Below are 13831 nucleotides of genomic sequence, written 5' to 3' on the forward strand. Positions count from 1 at the left end.
ACGTGATTAGGAAATTCAAAAGTCAAAACGATTCACTGCACTTTGACACCTTGGAATAACTAAAACTATGATTGAAACTTGCATATGCCTAGCAGCTTAGCACATAACCACATTACATTGCATGTGCTTCAAACCAAACATTGCATAATAAAACAGCATTTTCCTTCAGCAAAAAGATCATTAGACAACTATTCTTAAAACAAAGTATAATGACCAAAAAGGAAAAAAAACCACCAATCTTATGACGACCCCACTTTTTTTCAAGTTTTCCCCTTATATTAACATAAGATAGGTGAGAATAATGTGCTGAAAGAAACTAATAAATTAGAGTTTTATAGAGCTTAACATTAAGACAGGAAAAAAAAAGTACTGCATCAAAGTGCTAGCTAAACTAAAGTTTAAATAAACTTACAAATTGCTGCGGCATCATTCTCATAGCAGAAAATTTTACAATCAAACTACAAAATTATGTACGTCTATGTAACCCCAAATAGAAAAGATTATGTACTTCTATCAAAAAGACATAGTAAAAAAAAATCCTTTCCGGTCCAAAGATATATCTTTCCACAAAGCCTTGTACTCTTGTTAGTAACCTGCTATAATCAAAATTCATTATAGTATCTTGAAACCTTAATTAATCTTTGGTTTTGGTCGCCTTGGCCTCAATACCATATAAAGGCACCCTAGAACGATCAAGAACGCAGGGATTGTCGTCATATCGAAGACCATGTGTACTTTTCTCTCTTTTGTGCAGTTAATTGGATGGAGAAGAGCAAGAGTTGCATCAACTTGTTCAACAAACCTGAGGGATATTGTTAAGACAAAATGAACCAGATATACAGGAAAATTGAAATTTAAATTGCCTTTGATAGAGACAGAAAAATAATAAGAGTGCAGTCTCTTCATTGAAGAGGCCGACATGGGAACACAAATGGGCAAGCTCATTCAATGAAGAACAAAATAGAATACAGTTTTGCTTCCACTCCTCTACACGCTGGGAATAAACTTCTGTGCTACTATATATGAATGATAATATAGAGAAGAAAAAAAAGGGACACCAATGTAATAGGGACTACTGATCTACAACGGTCAAATACATCCCATTAAAATTAACCAAGAACCACAAAGGAACCAATAACTTCATTGAATTATAAAAATGCATGTTGCAGAATGGTTTAGGTTCCTAACCTTTTGGATGCATCCTCCAAGGTGATTAGCAGCCTCAACGCATCACCATAACGCAATTCCCCAGTTACAGTCGATAACTGAAAAGACACAATATAACCCATTTAACGGCATCAACTGTTTAAGCATAAGATTATTATAAATTTGATAGAAGCTACAAATTACTAGTACTCACCCTTTTCCAAAGACTAACAATATAGTTGTACTTATTTACAAGCTCATGCTCCTGGGACTGGAAAAATGTGAAAGTTTTTTTGGCTGTATTTGGTTAAGTATCCATGAACAGATTATTCATCTCATATCACAACAAAAACAAAAGCAGTACAATATTCATAAGATAAAAAACCTACAGGATTGGATTCCCATTATTTTACTCAATAACAAACACCTTATTCATTAATCTTAAGCACCCACAAATACTATCTGATAATAAAGAAATCAATCTGAAAGAATAACCCATTATGCTTTAATGCAAAGAAAAATATTACTCAACCAGAGAAGGTAATACACTCTCAGATGAATGAGTGGTCTACAGAGTCTTATCCAACAATCACCTTAGAAGGCCGGAGATTAGTGCCACAATCATTTGGTCACAGAATGCTTTCATATCATGTCTGCTAAAGAACCAATCATCACATGAGCTTAAACTTTCGGGTGGATGGACCAAGAAAAATTGTACATTAATCAGTGGCATATTGCAGAAAAAACATAACTCAAGGCTGAAAAATTGCCCCTTAAAACAACTATTTTCAGACAAGCTTATATAACTCTGTTATGCCTGATAAATATCTGGTTTTTGTATGTTATTGACAAAAAGAATAACTATTTAGAGAGGAAAGATATGATAGAAATAGTGGATGGGGCACATTCCAAGAATTAAGTCATAAATGTCTTCACGAAAATGAAATTTGTGTCATTAACAGCCACCCTACTCAACAGAAAGGATACTAGTACGCTCCACCATTAGAAGGTGAATAGCTGAATTAACTAGTTGTATTGATTCTTCAAGAGTTGTGATGATATAACTCCGAGCAATTGAATCAGACTGGAACTGTGAAATGTGCCATCCTTGTGATGTAATGGAGAAAGGGTTGCATCCTACTGACCATATCCAGTCCTGTCATATTCAGAAATAAATCTTAAGACACAGTAATTCAATTAGGCCAGATAATGCAGTACATTTAGCACATTAACTATTCTAGGAACCTGGACAGGGAAACACAGAATGCAAAGTCTCTAAAAATAAAAATATACGTAGTCAACTAAGGCATTAAGCATATGGTTCGAAAAAAACTGAAAAAGTTGGCCAGCTTACTACGCATCCATTTCATATGTGAATGTCATTTTCTTTTTGTCATTTTAAAAGGCTAATGTATGACCAAAAGTAGACATGTATGGCTACCTACAGTTTCTGCACAAGAATTGAAATCCCTAAACAAATGGCAGGTATCTGGATTGCTTGACTTAAAAACACTACATATAGAAAGAGGTTAGACATAAAAATTGTACCTCAGTTGCACTCTCGTGGGTCTGACTATAAACAAGATGGAGGGGAAGCAATCCCGCAAGGTGCTCAGCAGTAGCAGCCACAGCAGCTTTTACAGGCTCTCTTTATTCGAGATAAACAATTAAATAATAAGAAATACATAATTATTTGATAAAGGCTTTGGTTCAATAAAAAAGAATCTTATCAGAATTATTGAAAATAGGGTTCAAAATTGTTGATGCCCATCATCAGCCAAGTGATATTTGAATAATATTGTAACATTGTATGACTTTAGACAAATAAAATTTTACCGAGAAGTTCACTTCTTTCCCTTCCCCTTAAAATTGAAAATTTGAAGCCTATGATGGAGATAATTAACATCCACCAACATCCTGAGTTCTTTAGATCCATCATCAATACAATGTCCCCTAGAGCTAATTTGATAATAAGTTTATAACTGCTTTAAAGGCCTGGCACATAAGCCACTTTGAAAAGAACGGGGAATGTTTCTGAATCTTACCTTAAATTAAGTAGAAGTGAGTGCCCATTACAATGTAGATGGCTTTCCCAGGAAGACTGTTCTGATTGGACGACGATAATCATGTCAGAAAGTGATGTTGCCTGAAAATGCTTGTCCAGTAATAGCGGTTCATTGTAAATGAACCAAAAGACTGGGACCTCCAGTGTGGACCTGGAATGTGCATGCCCACCTGCATCATCCTAATTTATTATCTTACTGACTTCCCAGAATATCAAGCAACAAAAGAGAGACAACATTTTTTAATTCTCGAATCGATTTTAAAATGCAGGGATCTAAAAGATCTCATGTAACAAACTATGTCTAATGACCAAAGGCAGTTCCTACACAGGCTAAATGTCGAAACCTATGTCAATGCTTATCACCTTATTGGCTTGCTCAAGGTAACCATAAAAATAACAAATTTAAATACTCTATCATTTTCTGTCAGACTATAATATATAACAGGCAATCGGATAAATAATTTTGCTTATGGTTTTCTTTCAAATTCGAAATGATTGCAAAACCTATTCTTTTTCCACGTACCTATAAACCGAAGTCTAAAACAAATGAGAATTTGAGGACATAAGATGTACCTTTAAGAGAACCATGTTCATTCAGCCTTTGTAACTGATACTGAAGAATGGCAGAATCAAGATAGGTTCGAACTGTCTTTCGATAGGTTCCATTGACAAGCAATAGAGGGACCGCAGCTGCTCGTCGTGCTACTGAGAAGGCCATTGCTAAAGCAGGGTCATCTGATAATGCTAACCTGATAACCTTAGCTATGTCAGTAGAAAAGTAAGAAAGAAGAAAAACCAGAAGTCAAACAACAGGGAATTAAACATGTATCATACATTTGCTGACTGAAAATTGGTTTCTGAGATGGAACCAGCAATGAGGAAAATCCCTCCATTATAGACTTCAAATCCACAGGGAGATATTTAATGTGTCTAACTTTCTGCAAATATAATTGCAATGCAAACATAAATATTTTATTATTTGCAAACCTACTCAAATGATTAGCCAGGCATCTTACCTCCTGTGTTATGAAAAATAATTGAAAGGATATCTTCTCATAATAATGGAAGGCACCATCTGCAATAGAAGGTGATATGATATGTCTCATAGACCCCCAGAGTGTCGCACCAAGATGTGCAAGGAAAGTATCACGTGCAACAGTGTAATTGTGGAACTCCTGCACAGGGGCAACACCAACAATAAAGCTAAAAATTGTGGTATAACCAGACTTTCAAACTACCAACTAATATGGCAGGCTTAAAATTAATTAGAAGAATCCAGTAAATTAACACATTTGGCTTACCTCCTGTGTGTCACTAAATAAATTCCAGCTCTCCATCCTCTTTAATGCTTCCATGGCCTTTTGCTTATGATTTTCATCATATTCTTCACCTTCAAATGACTGTAGCTCATTTCTCAAATCCCGCATTCTCTCATCTAGTTCTGAAATGGCCATACCTCAATATTTTAAAATATATATATTTTTTAAAACTAAAACTGCAATAAAATTCCTGTGGATATGGAATTTTTTTAAGCACTGAGATGCAAATGTGCAGGATTTGATAGTTAAAACAAAAAGAAATAAAGAGAACAAAAATGTACTTCGCAAAAATCAAGGAAAGACTTGATAAGAAAATCCCATATGGCAGGAAGCACAGAAACTTCCACATGATGGACATAATGGCACCAGTCATGTGTCATGTTGGATAGTCCTCAGGCATCTATACAATGATCCTAATCTATATTACAGATCTTTACTATTATTCTTTGAGTTATTACATTAATGTAGGTGGAATATACTGATATAATTGTGAAATATTAAAGTCCCATTTCATTTCTTTTCTTTTGTTCCTTAAAATTTATACTAGGAGTTATCAGGTAGTGATTGTTATATTTAAAACATATGTGCTCATGTTTGGATTTGTATTTATATTTTAAATTTCAATAAAAATTTGCATTTCATTATTTTATTTATTTTTTTTACATAAAATGTAGTCTATCTATGCTGTGTCCTATATGTTTCAAGATTAGTCCATGTCCCACGCCAATTTTGAACCCTCATCCAGCATTACACATGTTTTAGCTCAAATGCCAATGCGAAATAATGCTATGCTGATAGGTTAGCTAACCTATTGGAAAAACAAGTTTCAACTGGCATGAAAACATTTTTTTAACAGAAATAAAACAGGGCATTGTACCAAAAAAGTAAATAAAAGTGAGGGAGAAAAGGCATTAAACAAATTGAGCTGAATCCAGAAAACAAGGTCCAAAAGCTACCAAGACAGAACATACTAAATAATGAGGTTACCTTCGCAAAGAGCAAGTTTAACTTTCCTTCCTTTGCAATGTTTAAATGCGAAAAGCTCATATATATCAATCTCAGCTAGAAGAATATCAATGGCCTGGTGCTCTTTCTGCAGCATTGAAAACAACAATGACCCACTTTGAAACTCCAACAAGAAAAATGAGTAGCGTAAGAAGGGACTTTTCTTAAACAAGTATTCAGGCACATTCCTCTCCACTTCCTAATTAAATTCCAAACACTGCAAAAGATCCCTGTAAACTTCAATAAATATCGGTATGACTAAACTTTACAAACAAAAAAACAATAAAGCCTATATCCACTATATGGGATCGGCTACATGGATCCAATGGTGCCAGTGAGCCCTATCATGTATTATGTCTATAGTAAAACTGTTTACACATTATGTTAACAATTTTTTTAGCATATATCAATTATTTATTGAGCCACAAAATTGTATTTCATCGAGCCCTCTTAATTGCCAAACAAAGAAAGCAACAGCTCCCACAACAACTACATAGTGCTATACTTTTTCCCCCTTAATAGTTAGGGTTCATGAGGAAGGATTCTGATCTGCTAAATGATTACAATCTGGTATTGCAACAACTTACTGAAAACCTGTTCTTAGAAGCACAAAATGGAATATGCAAACTGTTGTCAGCCAATATATGCACATACATCACCAAATACAGCAAATTTTTCCTGAATAGCATCTTGCAACCGGTCTTCAGCTTCTGCTTCTGAAATTTCTGCAATCAGCAAAGAGAAAACTGTCAAAACAGTAATACATTATTAAAGGCATGATAACCATGCAAGATGAATCAAATAAACAAGATACAACTTAGCTAGGTGTTAACCATATCTTTTGTATCTCCAAGGATTTCTCATCGTCTTTTATACATTCTCTTTTCTCATAAATTTAATACCTGAAGTTGCACCAATTGTCTTGTCCACATTTGGTAAACTTGCTTCTGTACGCACACCTTCTCCACCAACAGCAGGTCCCCATGAAAAGGGACCTGCACTTAAGTCAATAAATGCCCATCTGATACAAACATGAATACTGTAAACAGAAAGAAAGAAAGAAAGAAAACTTAGAATGGTGTGATGTGACAGAACTTGCACCTGTCCTTTCCAATCCAAGTGTCTGTGAGACATTCTGCTTGAAGGCCACTAAAGTCCCCAGATTTTAATACTCTTTCATAACGGATCTTCTGGTCTTGATCCTTCCCTTTTAGAAACTTGAACAAAAAAAAAACGATATAAAAAATGTTCAGGTAAGAAACGTGTAGAAGAGAGGGGAAAATCTGTAATTAACTCTAGATTCCTTAAATATTTTGTTTGGAAACATATCCAATGAGCAGATACCTGTAATGTTTTGACTTCAATGATACCAGCTGCATCTCTCCCTTGATACAAGCTTCCAACATTATTTAGCACATCCAACCAAATATTATACCATTCTGCCTGCATTAGGTTGTCACAAAACAACAAACCAACAAAAATGAACACTACCTCTTCCATGAAATCAAGAAAAGGCACCAAACCAGAAACAAAGGAGAGCAAACAACTATGATTGAAAAGCAAGTCTTCTTTTGGTTTCTACAAACACATCTTTTTGGAATAGAGATACACCATTATAGAGAAAAGAGGGGATACAGTGGAGTATTACTAGGTTGATAATCAAGCATGCCTCTTTCCTTTATCCAGGGCATGATTCCCCCAGACAAATGGCAAAACCTGCAGTAAATCGAGTAGTCTCATATTCGTAGAAAGTATATGGGTCTTCCCAAATATTTGGCTTAAAAATAGTGCAATAGGTTCTGCTTAAGATTTTGGGTACCCACCCAACCACTTGCAAGCTACTTTACAAGAAAAAATGAAAGTTCCCCAGCATAATATTGGGAATTCTGTGGCAAGATAGTCCAATAAACTAGGTAAATCACTGTGTAGGTAAGTCAGCAGTATCAACTAGTTCTATGGTGCATCAATTTGCTCTGACATACAATGTGGAGCTCCACTCAGCCAGTTTAATAGTATTCAATTGGCATCATTTAGTTTGTTAACATTTTCTTTCTTTTTGAGGATGCCTTATCATCATTTGTAATTGTAACCTTCTCTCCATTTCTATTCTCTTCCTAGTAAAATCTACCTTTTTCACAAGCTCATTGAATCATGTAAAGATTGGCAGAGCACTTATGGTGCAGAGCAACACTGATGAATTCTATGCATCACCGTAGATATTAATGCATCTAAGACACAACATAAGCACTGATGCCATAAAGAGGAGAGAAATACTAACAATATCAGTGTCCTCAGTTCTTGTCCATGCAAATTTCGTCATTGGGTGCTTTGCGTATAATGGTCGCTGAATCTTACTAAGAGCTGCAAAACAATTTCTCTACTGAATGAGGGGTCCAGAGAATAAAGAGTTAAAATGTTAAGAAGCATTGCATTCATTAAGATAGTTTCCTTTAGGAAAAGATGTAGAAATATGTAACAATGTTGATGATGATTTTTAGGGTTGTGTTTGAAAAGCTTCAGGTTGGAGAAATTTCATACCAAGAATATTCTCGGGAATGCCTTCTGACTGAAGGATTTTCGTTTGCAAACTCTTATTCTGCATGATATGGAAGCTATTAGTGCTGGCTCTAACAACATAATTAGAACAAACGGAAATCATTGTCAATCACAACTTTTGCAAGAAAATTTTCCAGAAACACTGCAAAGGAATGCCAATCATAATATGGATCCATTTTTCAAAAGGAGCAATAACATTACATCCAGGAAGTTAGTTCTACGGAGAAAAGAAAGTAAGTTCCATATACCTCTTGTAGCAAGTTTATTTCGGGCTGTGATAAACCTCTCCTGAAATATTTTGTAAATGAACAAAAATCAAGCTAGTCAGATAATATAAACATGCGCATCCACAACCCAAAACAAAGGCCTAAAATGACGAACAATTATTAATGTACATTGAACAAATCTAACAGCACGGACTCTTCTTGTACAAGGGAGAAACAATTCTGGAGCAAACACAATGCATTTAGCAACAAAAAAATGGAATGAAGAATGCAAATGAAATTAACTTCCATTGGCCAGAGCATACTGCATCGACCATATCCTCACATGCTAAATATCTTGTATAAGTAATCCATTTAAAACTTAGAATTATATCCATACTACAAGATAGATATATAGTGAATAACAACATTTGACAAGTACCATCAGTTCATTACCTATACCCATATTTGGGTGTCTTCCCATCACGCTTAGGATTCAGAATGAAAATATTATATGCATTTTCAAGTTGAAGGTATTCAACAAGGCTAGCAAAAAGGCCATCTATCATGTCTAAATCTACTTGCAAAACACCACCATTATCCCTGCAAAAGAGGATTTGAAAGAATAAGAAACCAAGCCATGTATAAAAACAAAACAAAAGAAGTCACATTGTGTTGTCAAGCATAAAGAGAAGAAACAAAGAAACTGTTGGAATTGAAGACCTATTTGCAAGTTTAGGAGATCCTTTTCATGAATCATATATTCATTTAAAATCTCATTTCCAACTAGGTTAAGATTTTCCCGTAAAAACTATGAGCTAGTGCAGTAGAAGTCACTTTCTTATGTTTCTCACGATTGGCTGGTCATCTTGCTTGCCCACTTGATGAAGTGCAGTATTTGGACTTTGCTTGAGTGCAAGATATACCAAGTTGTTTGATAGATAGTTACTTGGATCTTGAGAGGTTTGGTATGTGAGGGATTACAAGAATGACATTGAACATTAGAAAACAAACATGAGGCAAGGTGTCGGTGGGTATGTTATGATTTGCTAACGAAGTATTAAAAATCTTTGAATGAATCACACACACGTATTCCTCTTTCTTATGTTGCTCCGAATTTTTTCAATTAACAATCTTTGTATACATTTAGAAATCAATTTTTTTTAACCCCATAATTACCCTATGCTAATTTTTTCTTCTTTTCTGATCCCAAACTATGCATTTTGATTAGAGTCAAGGTCCTAGATTAAGTTTTTTTTTTATTCAACTTTCTTTTAGACATAAATGAATTTTTTGTTCTCATTTCCCACTAGCACTTCAACCTCCTTCCCCGTTTTATTCGCAATACTTAACTCCAAGCAGCAATTGCACGCACTCCATCTCCATTCAAGCATTGGGAGCCAGCATCCTCCCATCTTTGAGCTACCTCTCTCTCTTCCTTCACTCTAGTCTCTCGTATACTTCTAGAATTTTAGAAATCAGTATCGATCACTGCACCAACAATGAAGTGAAAGTAGTGCAATCTAGGATGCGCAACCCATAATAAAACTAATAGGGTTAATAAACTTCAACACCATATGTCATCAAGAAACGAGAAATGATGCTGGAGAATGGAAAATATGAAAGGATTCATTAATCAAAAAGGAAAGAGAGCTTGTAGTGATAAGCATAAATGTTCAAAGAGGACTTATAAGTTCTTATCTAAACAAATAAAATATTAAACATAATTTACCCACTGCCAGCTGGATCAACTTTGCGACCGAAAACGTTTATGGCACGCTCCAATATAGAAGTGACCTTCTCTCCCATTTCAATAGCATGGACAGAAAAGCTGCACCAAAATGTCCACCATCAAAAGCAAGAAATAGTACACATTTTCTCACTACAAGGAAACTCACAATATCAGATCTACTTTGCACGAGCAACATTATATAGGTTCAACACCCAAAGAAAAAGCCAAAGGAAAAAGTCACTTTAATAGAGTTTCTCTTATGGATTTGCAAAGGGCTGGTAAAAAACTTGAGTCAGTAACCTCACTTAGTTAGAGTTCATTTAGAATAACACTTTGTCCTCCTTCTATTAATTCTCTTCACTCTGCTTATCAACTCAATTGTTAAAAAGATATATACAAATCAAAGATACGCTACAGAATGAGGAAGACAACCAAATCAATCTATTTCCCACAAACTCCTCTATACATAGAAAGGAGACAACCAAAGCCTTCTCCCACCTAGATGAGGAAGACTATGTGACCAGGCAATACCACAGTGATTACAAAAAGAGATAAACACCTCTAGATACTAAGAAATTAAATTTAGCCATAAAAGTTTATGTTAAGGCGTACACTTTAGATGAACATACTACAACAAAAACTAAGCATTGTTCCATTAGGTGGGATTGGTTATATTGATCAAATGCTGCCATAGTAGTCTAGCAAATTTATCAATGGAAAAGAATAACATAAATCATTTTTATATTTAAGAAGAGACAGATTGGAAGCAAAATGAAATGTTTTATTTTTTTTCAATTAGAGGTTTAGATAGAAAGCATTACTTGTAATTTATGTGACTGACAAGAGGAAGGTGGTGCAATTGCATTTTATTTATACTGGTTTTGTAAAATGGGGTCAGCACTTCTTCATGTCGAATCCGTGTATGTTCAAAGATGTGATCAATTTTTGTAAACCAGCGCTCAATTTCTTCTGGGAGAAGCTTGAATTCTGTAGGACATAAAAAGAAAAACTCTCCAAAATCCACAATACCAATAAATTGACATAACAGTACAAATGATTCATCAGTCTTCCAAGTATGTACCTTGGTGTCCCTTCCCTTCAAATCCTATAAATATAAAATTCACAGGAACCGGAAGGTGGATGGCATCAACTTCCTGAAGCTTTAGATAGTTTGCAATATTACCTGAAATGCAACAAAAATTGAAAACAATACTAATAATTATGATTACTATTTTAGGTGCCTTTTTATATGAAAGAAGAAAATTACTCATAAGAAGAGAAGGAAATTACAACAAACATGGAGGACAGATAACAGAATTCTCCAAATCCAGATAGTAATGTAGAAAGAATTCAACAAGGAGCATACCGCAAACTTGTTTAGGATATAACAAATATTTACAAGATACAAGAAATATTTTAAAAGTATACCAAGGTCAGTTAACCCAGAGGAAAAAAAGGAAAAATAGAAAAGCACAATATCAAAGATACAAAGCTAGTTTTAAGAGTCATGAAACATGTACCAGCAATCGTGTAGTTCAATGCGCTTGCTTTGTCAGGGCTTGAAGACGTCAAATCGTCAAAATCTGAAGAACCAACATATTTAGACAATCAAAAGAAACCAAAACCACAGAGAATGAATATTGACGCAGTCATTCAAATAACATATCAAGACATACCACTATGTATAACATTCTCACTCCAAAATCGGCTCTTTTCTTTGAGGTTAAATAGTGAGAACACAGATGATCTGCCACTTTTCCGAGTTTCATATGAAAATCCAGGTGAACTAACTGCTAAGAACTGAAAAATACCAAAAAAAAGAAAGAAAATGAAAAGCGAAAAAAAATAGCAAGCCACAGCAAACATAAAGGTGGTGAATGTCTAACAAAAATCACGAACACATGAAAAGGGACGGTGATTGGTGAATATAAGCACATGCACTAGAAATGTGAATGAAGAATAAAACAATAATCATCATATGTGATGAAATCACCAAAAATAATAAATCAATAATAATAATAATCATCATCATCATGATGCAGAAGGATCAAGGGTACTACAAATAAAGCTGAATGTAAGCACCAATGCTAGATAAATGGATAATAATCAATATCAATAAATAAATAAAAAAAACGGAAATTTATCATTATTCATTAGTTAAAATTCATCATCAAGAACGTTAATTCAACAATGAACACACACATTAAGAATGCCGCACAATTAGCTCAGCTCAGTCAACAGTTAAATTGAAATGATCATACTTAACCGTGAACATCTCTAAGATTCCGTGTCGATATTTTTGCTCAAGTATTCGAAAATAATAATAATAATCACTTCAATTTTGATTTCCTTTTCAATCACATGAACCGAAATCAAAAAAATAAAAAAAAGAAGCAAGTAACATAAAATCGGTGAGTTGAGAATAGAGATGGTTACGAGAAGAGCAGAGAGAGCGAGTTGGAGCTGCCATTGACGCTTGACGCTGAATCCGCCAATTTCCATTTTCGCGTATCGTATCTCTGAGAAACCCACGCGATTTTGAAGACGGAAAACCAGTGTCACTGTCTCTGGACTACTGAATCTCTGAACCCGGTTCAATCAGGATCGGATCCATATCTGGATCTTGGTTCGGTTGTGGGTTCATAGGGCCCAAATTTGTAGATACTTCAGTAATGGGCCGGCCCGACTCGTTAAGATTAAGTTAAACTTTTTAAATTTCCCGTAATAGGATTAATTTCAGACCAAAAATAGAAGATCCACAAAATAAATAATCAGATAATTAGTAAATTATGATTAGATCTACGATCTATAATTTATTAAGCCCAGACACAAGGACCAAACCTTTTTTGTGTTCAAAGATGAATAATTTATAAAAGTAGATAATGTACAATATTTAAAAAAATAAAAACAAAAATAAAAAATGAATGGTTACAAAATTCTAGAGATATATAAAAATATCCCAAGGTTATAGGCAAATATTTTAAGACTCTTGTTGTTAAGCCTATAGTTTAGTAGTTAATTATTTGCCTATTTGATTTGAGTTTGAAATCTGCTATTGAACTCTCATCTCTCTCCTCTATTTCAAATAAACACTCAAACTATATTTCTAACTTTACTATCTTGACTTTAACAAAAATAAATAAATACTTGAATATTTTTTTACCCTCTTAATTGAAAGGACATAGCTATGCTGCACAAAGTTAGATAAACAAATAGCCAGTTCATCATACATTTAGGGGAACCTAATTTCAAATTTAGTGCATTATTCATATAAAAAGTATTTTAAAGACTATATTGTATAATGCACCAAGCTTAGCCTAATGCACATAAGACATTAATTAAAAATTTCATCATCACATGGCTGAAAATTTTCTCAAGTAATGTTATAATAAAAATTATAATATGACTGAAAATGGTAAACAATAATCTTTCTTAAAAACTTTATAAAGACCAACCTAATCTTAGAATCTTTGAATCCTCTTCATAAAACATATAAAAAAAAAGTACGAGAGAAGACATAAGAGTATGTAAGACATTGAAAGAGGTGAAAGATAAAGAAGAGTTTTAAATAATGAAAAAAATATATATTCCAGTACATAGGGCTGGCAATATATACTCTATCCGCATGTATTCAATCCGGCCCAACCCATTCAGATAGGGTAGGCTACCCGACCCACTGCGGGTAGGGTAGAGCTTGGTCCGGATATGCCTGCGGATAGGATAGGGTACGGGTTTAGGGTGTACCCTATCCTACCCTACCTGCCCCCATATATAACACATGTTTTATAAAAATTAAATATAGAGA

The 13831-nt window shown here is 34.3% G+C and overlaps 1 protein-coding gene across 1 annotated transcript; it reads right to left on the reverse strand.

The window, feature by feature from the left end:
• Window positions 1–370: 370 nt before the first annotated feature.
• LOC107644518 (uncharacterized) lies at window positions 371–12605 on the reverse strand. The gene is made up of 25 exons (XM_016348386.3): window positions 12463–12605; window positions 11703–11826; window positions 11547–11609; window positions 11108–11209; window positions 10848–11013; window positions 10027–10125; window positions 8751–8897; window positions 8340–8379; window positions 8074–8131; window positions 7814–7896; window positions 6880–6978; window positions 6637–6752; window positions 6438–6556; window positions 6190–6260; window positions 5518–5623; window positions 4513–4652; window positions 4228–4386; window positions 4046–4149; window positions 3785–3960; window positions 3192–3381; window positions 2695–2794; window positions 2134–2302; window positions 1361–1443; window positions 1189–1265; window positions 371–802 (listed from the first exon to the last, which is right to left on the reverse strand). The coding sequence occupies exons 1-25, from the start codon at window positions 12526–12528 to the stop codon at window positions 631–633; spliced, it is 2829 nt and encodes a 942-aa protein (XP_016203872.1). The 5' UTR covers window positions 12529–12605; the 3' UTR covers window positions 371–630.
• Window positions 12606–13831: the final 1226 nt, after the last annotated feature.

This window comes from Arachis ipaensis, chromosome B5 (assembly GCF_059453495.1).
Source record: "Arachis ipaensis isolate K30076 ecotype BB chromosome B5, ASM5945349v1, whole genome shotgun sequence".
NCBI classification, from domain to species: Eukaryota; Viridiplantae; Streptophyta; class Magnoliopsida; order Fabales; family Fabaceae; genus Arachis; species Arachis ipaensis.

Bases quoted from the DNA above. Each gene is read 5' to 3' on its own strand.
- LOC107644518 (XM_016348386.3), bottom strand. From the start codon at position 12,528: ATGGAAATTGGCGGATTCAGCGTCAAGCGTCAATGGCAGCTCCAACTC. The intron at 11,610-11,702 runs GTATGTCTTGAT...TTGGTTCTTCAG, and splicing joins TGAGAATGTTATACATAGTG to ATTTTGACGATTTGACGTCT. The intron at 3,961-4,045 runs GTATGATACATG...TAAGGTTATCAG, and splicing joins CCAATTTTCAGTCAGCAAAT to GTTAGCATTATCAGATGACC.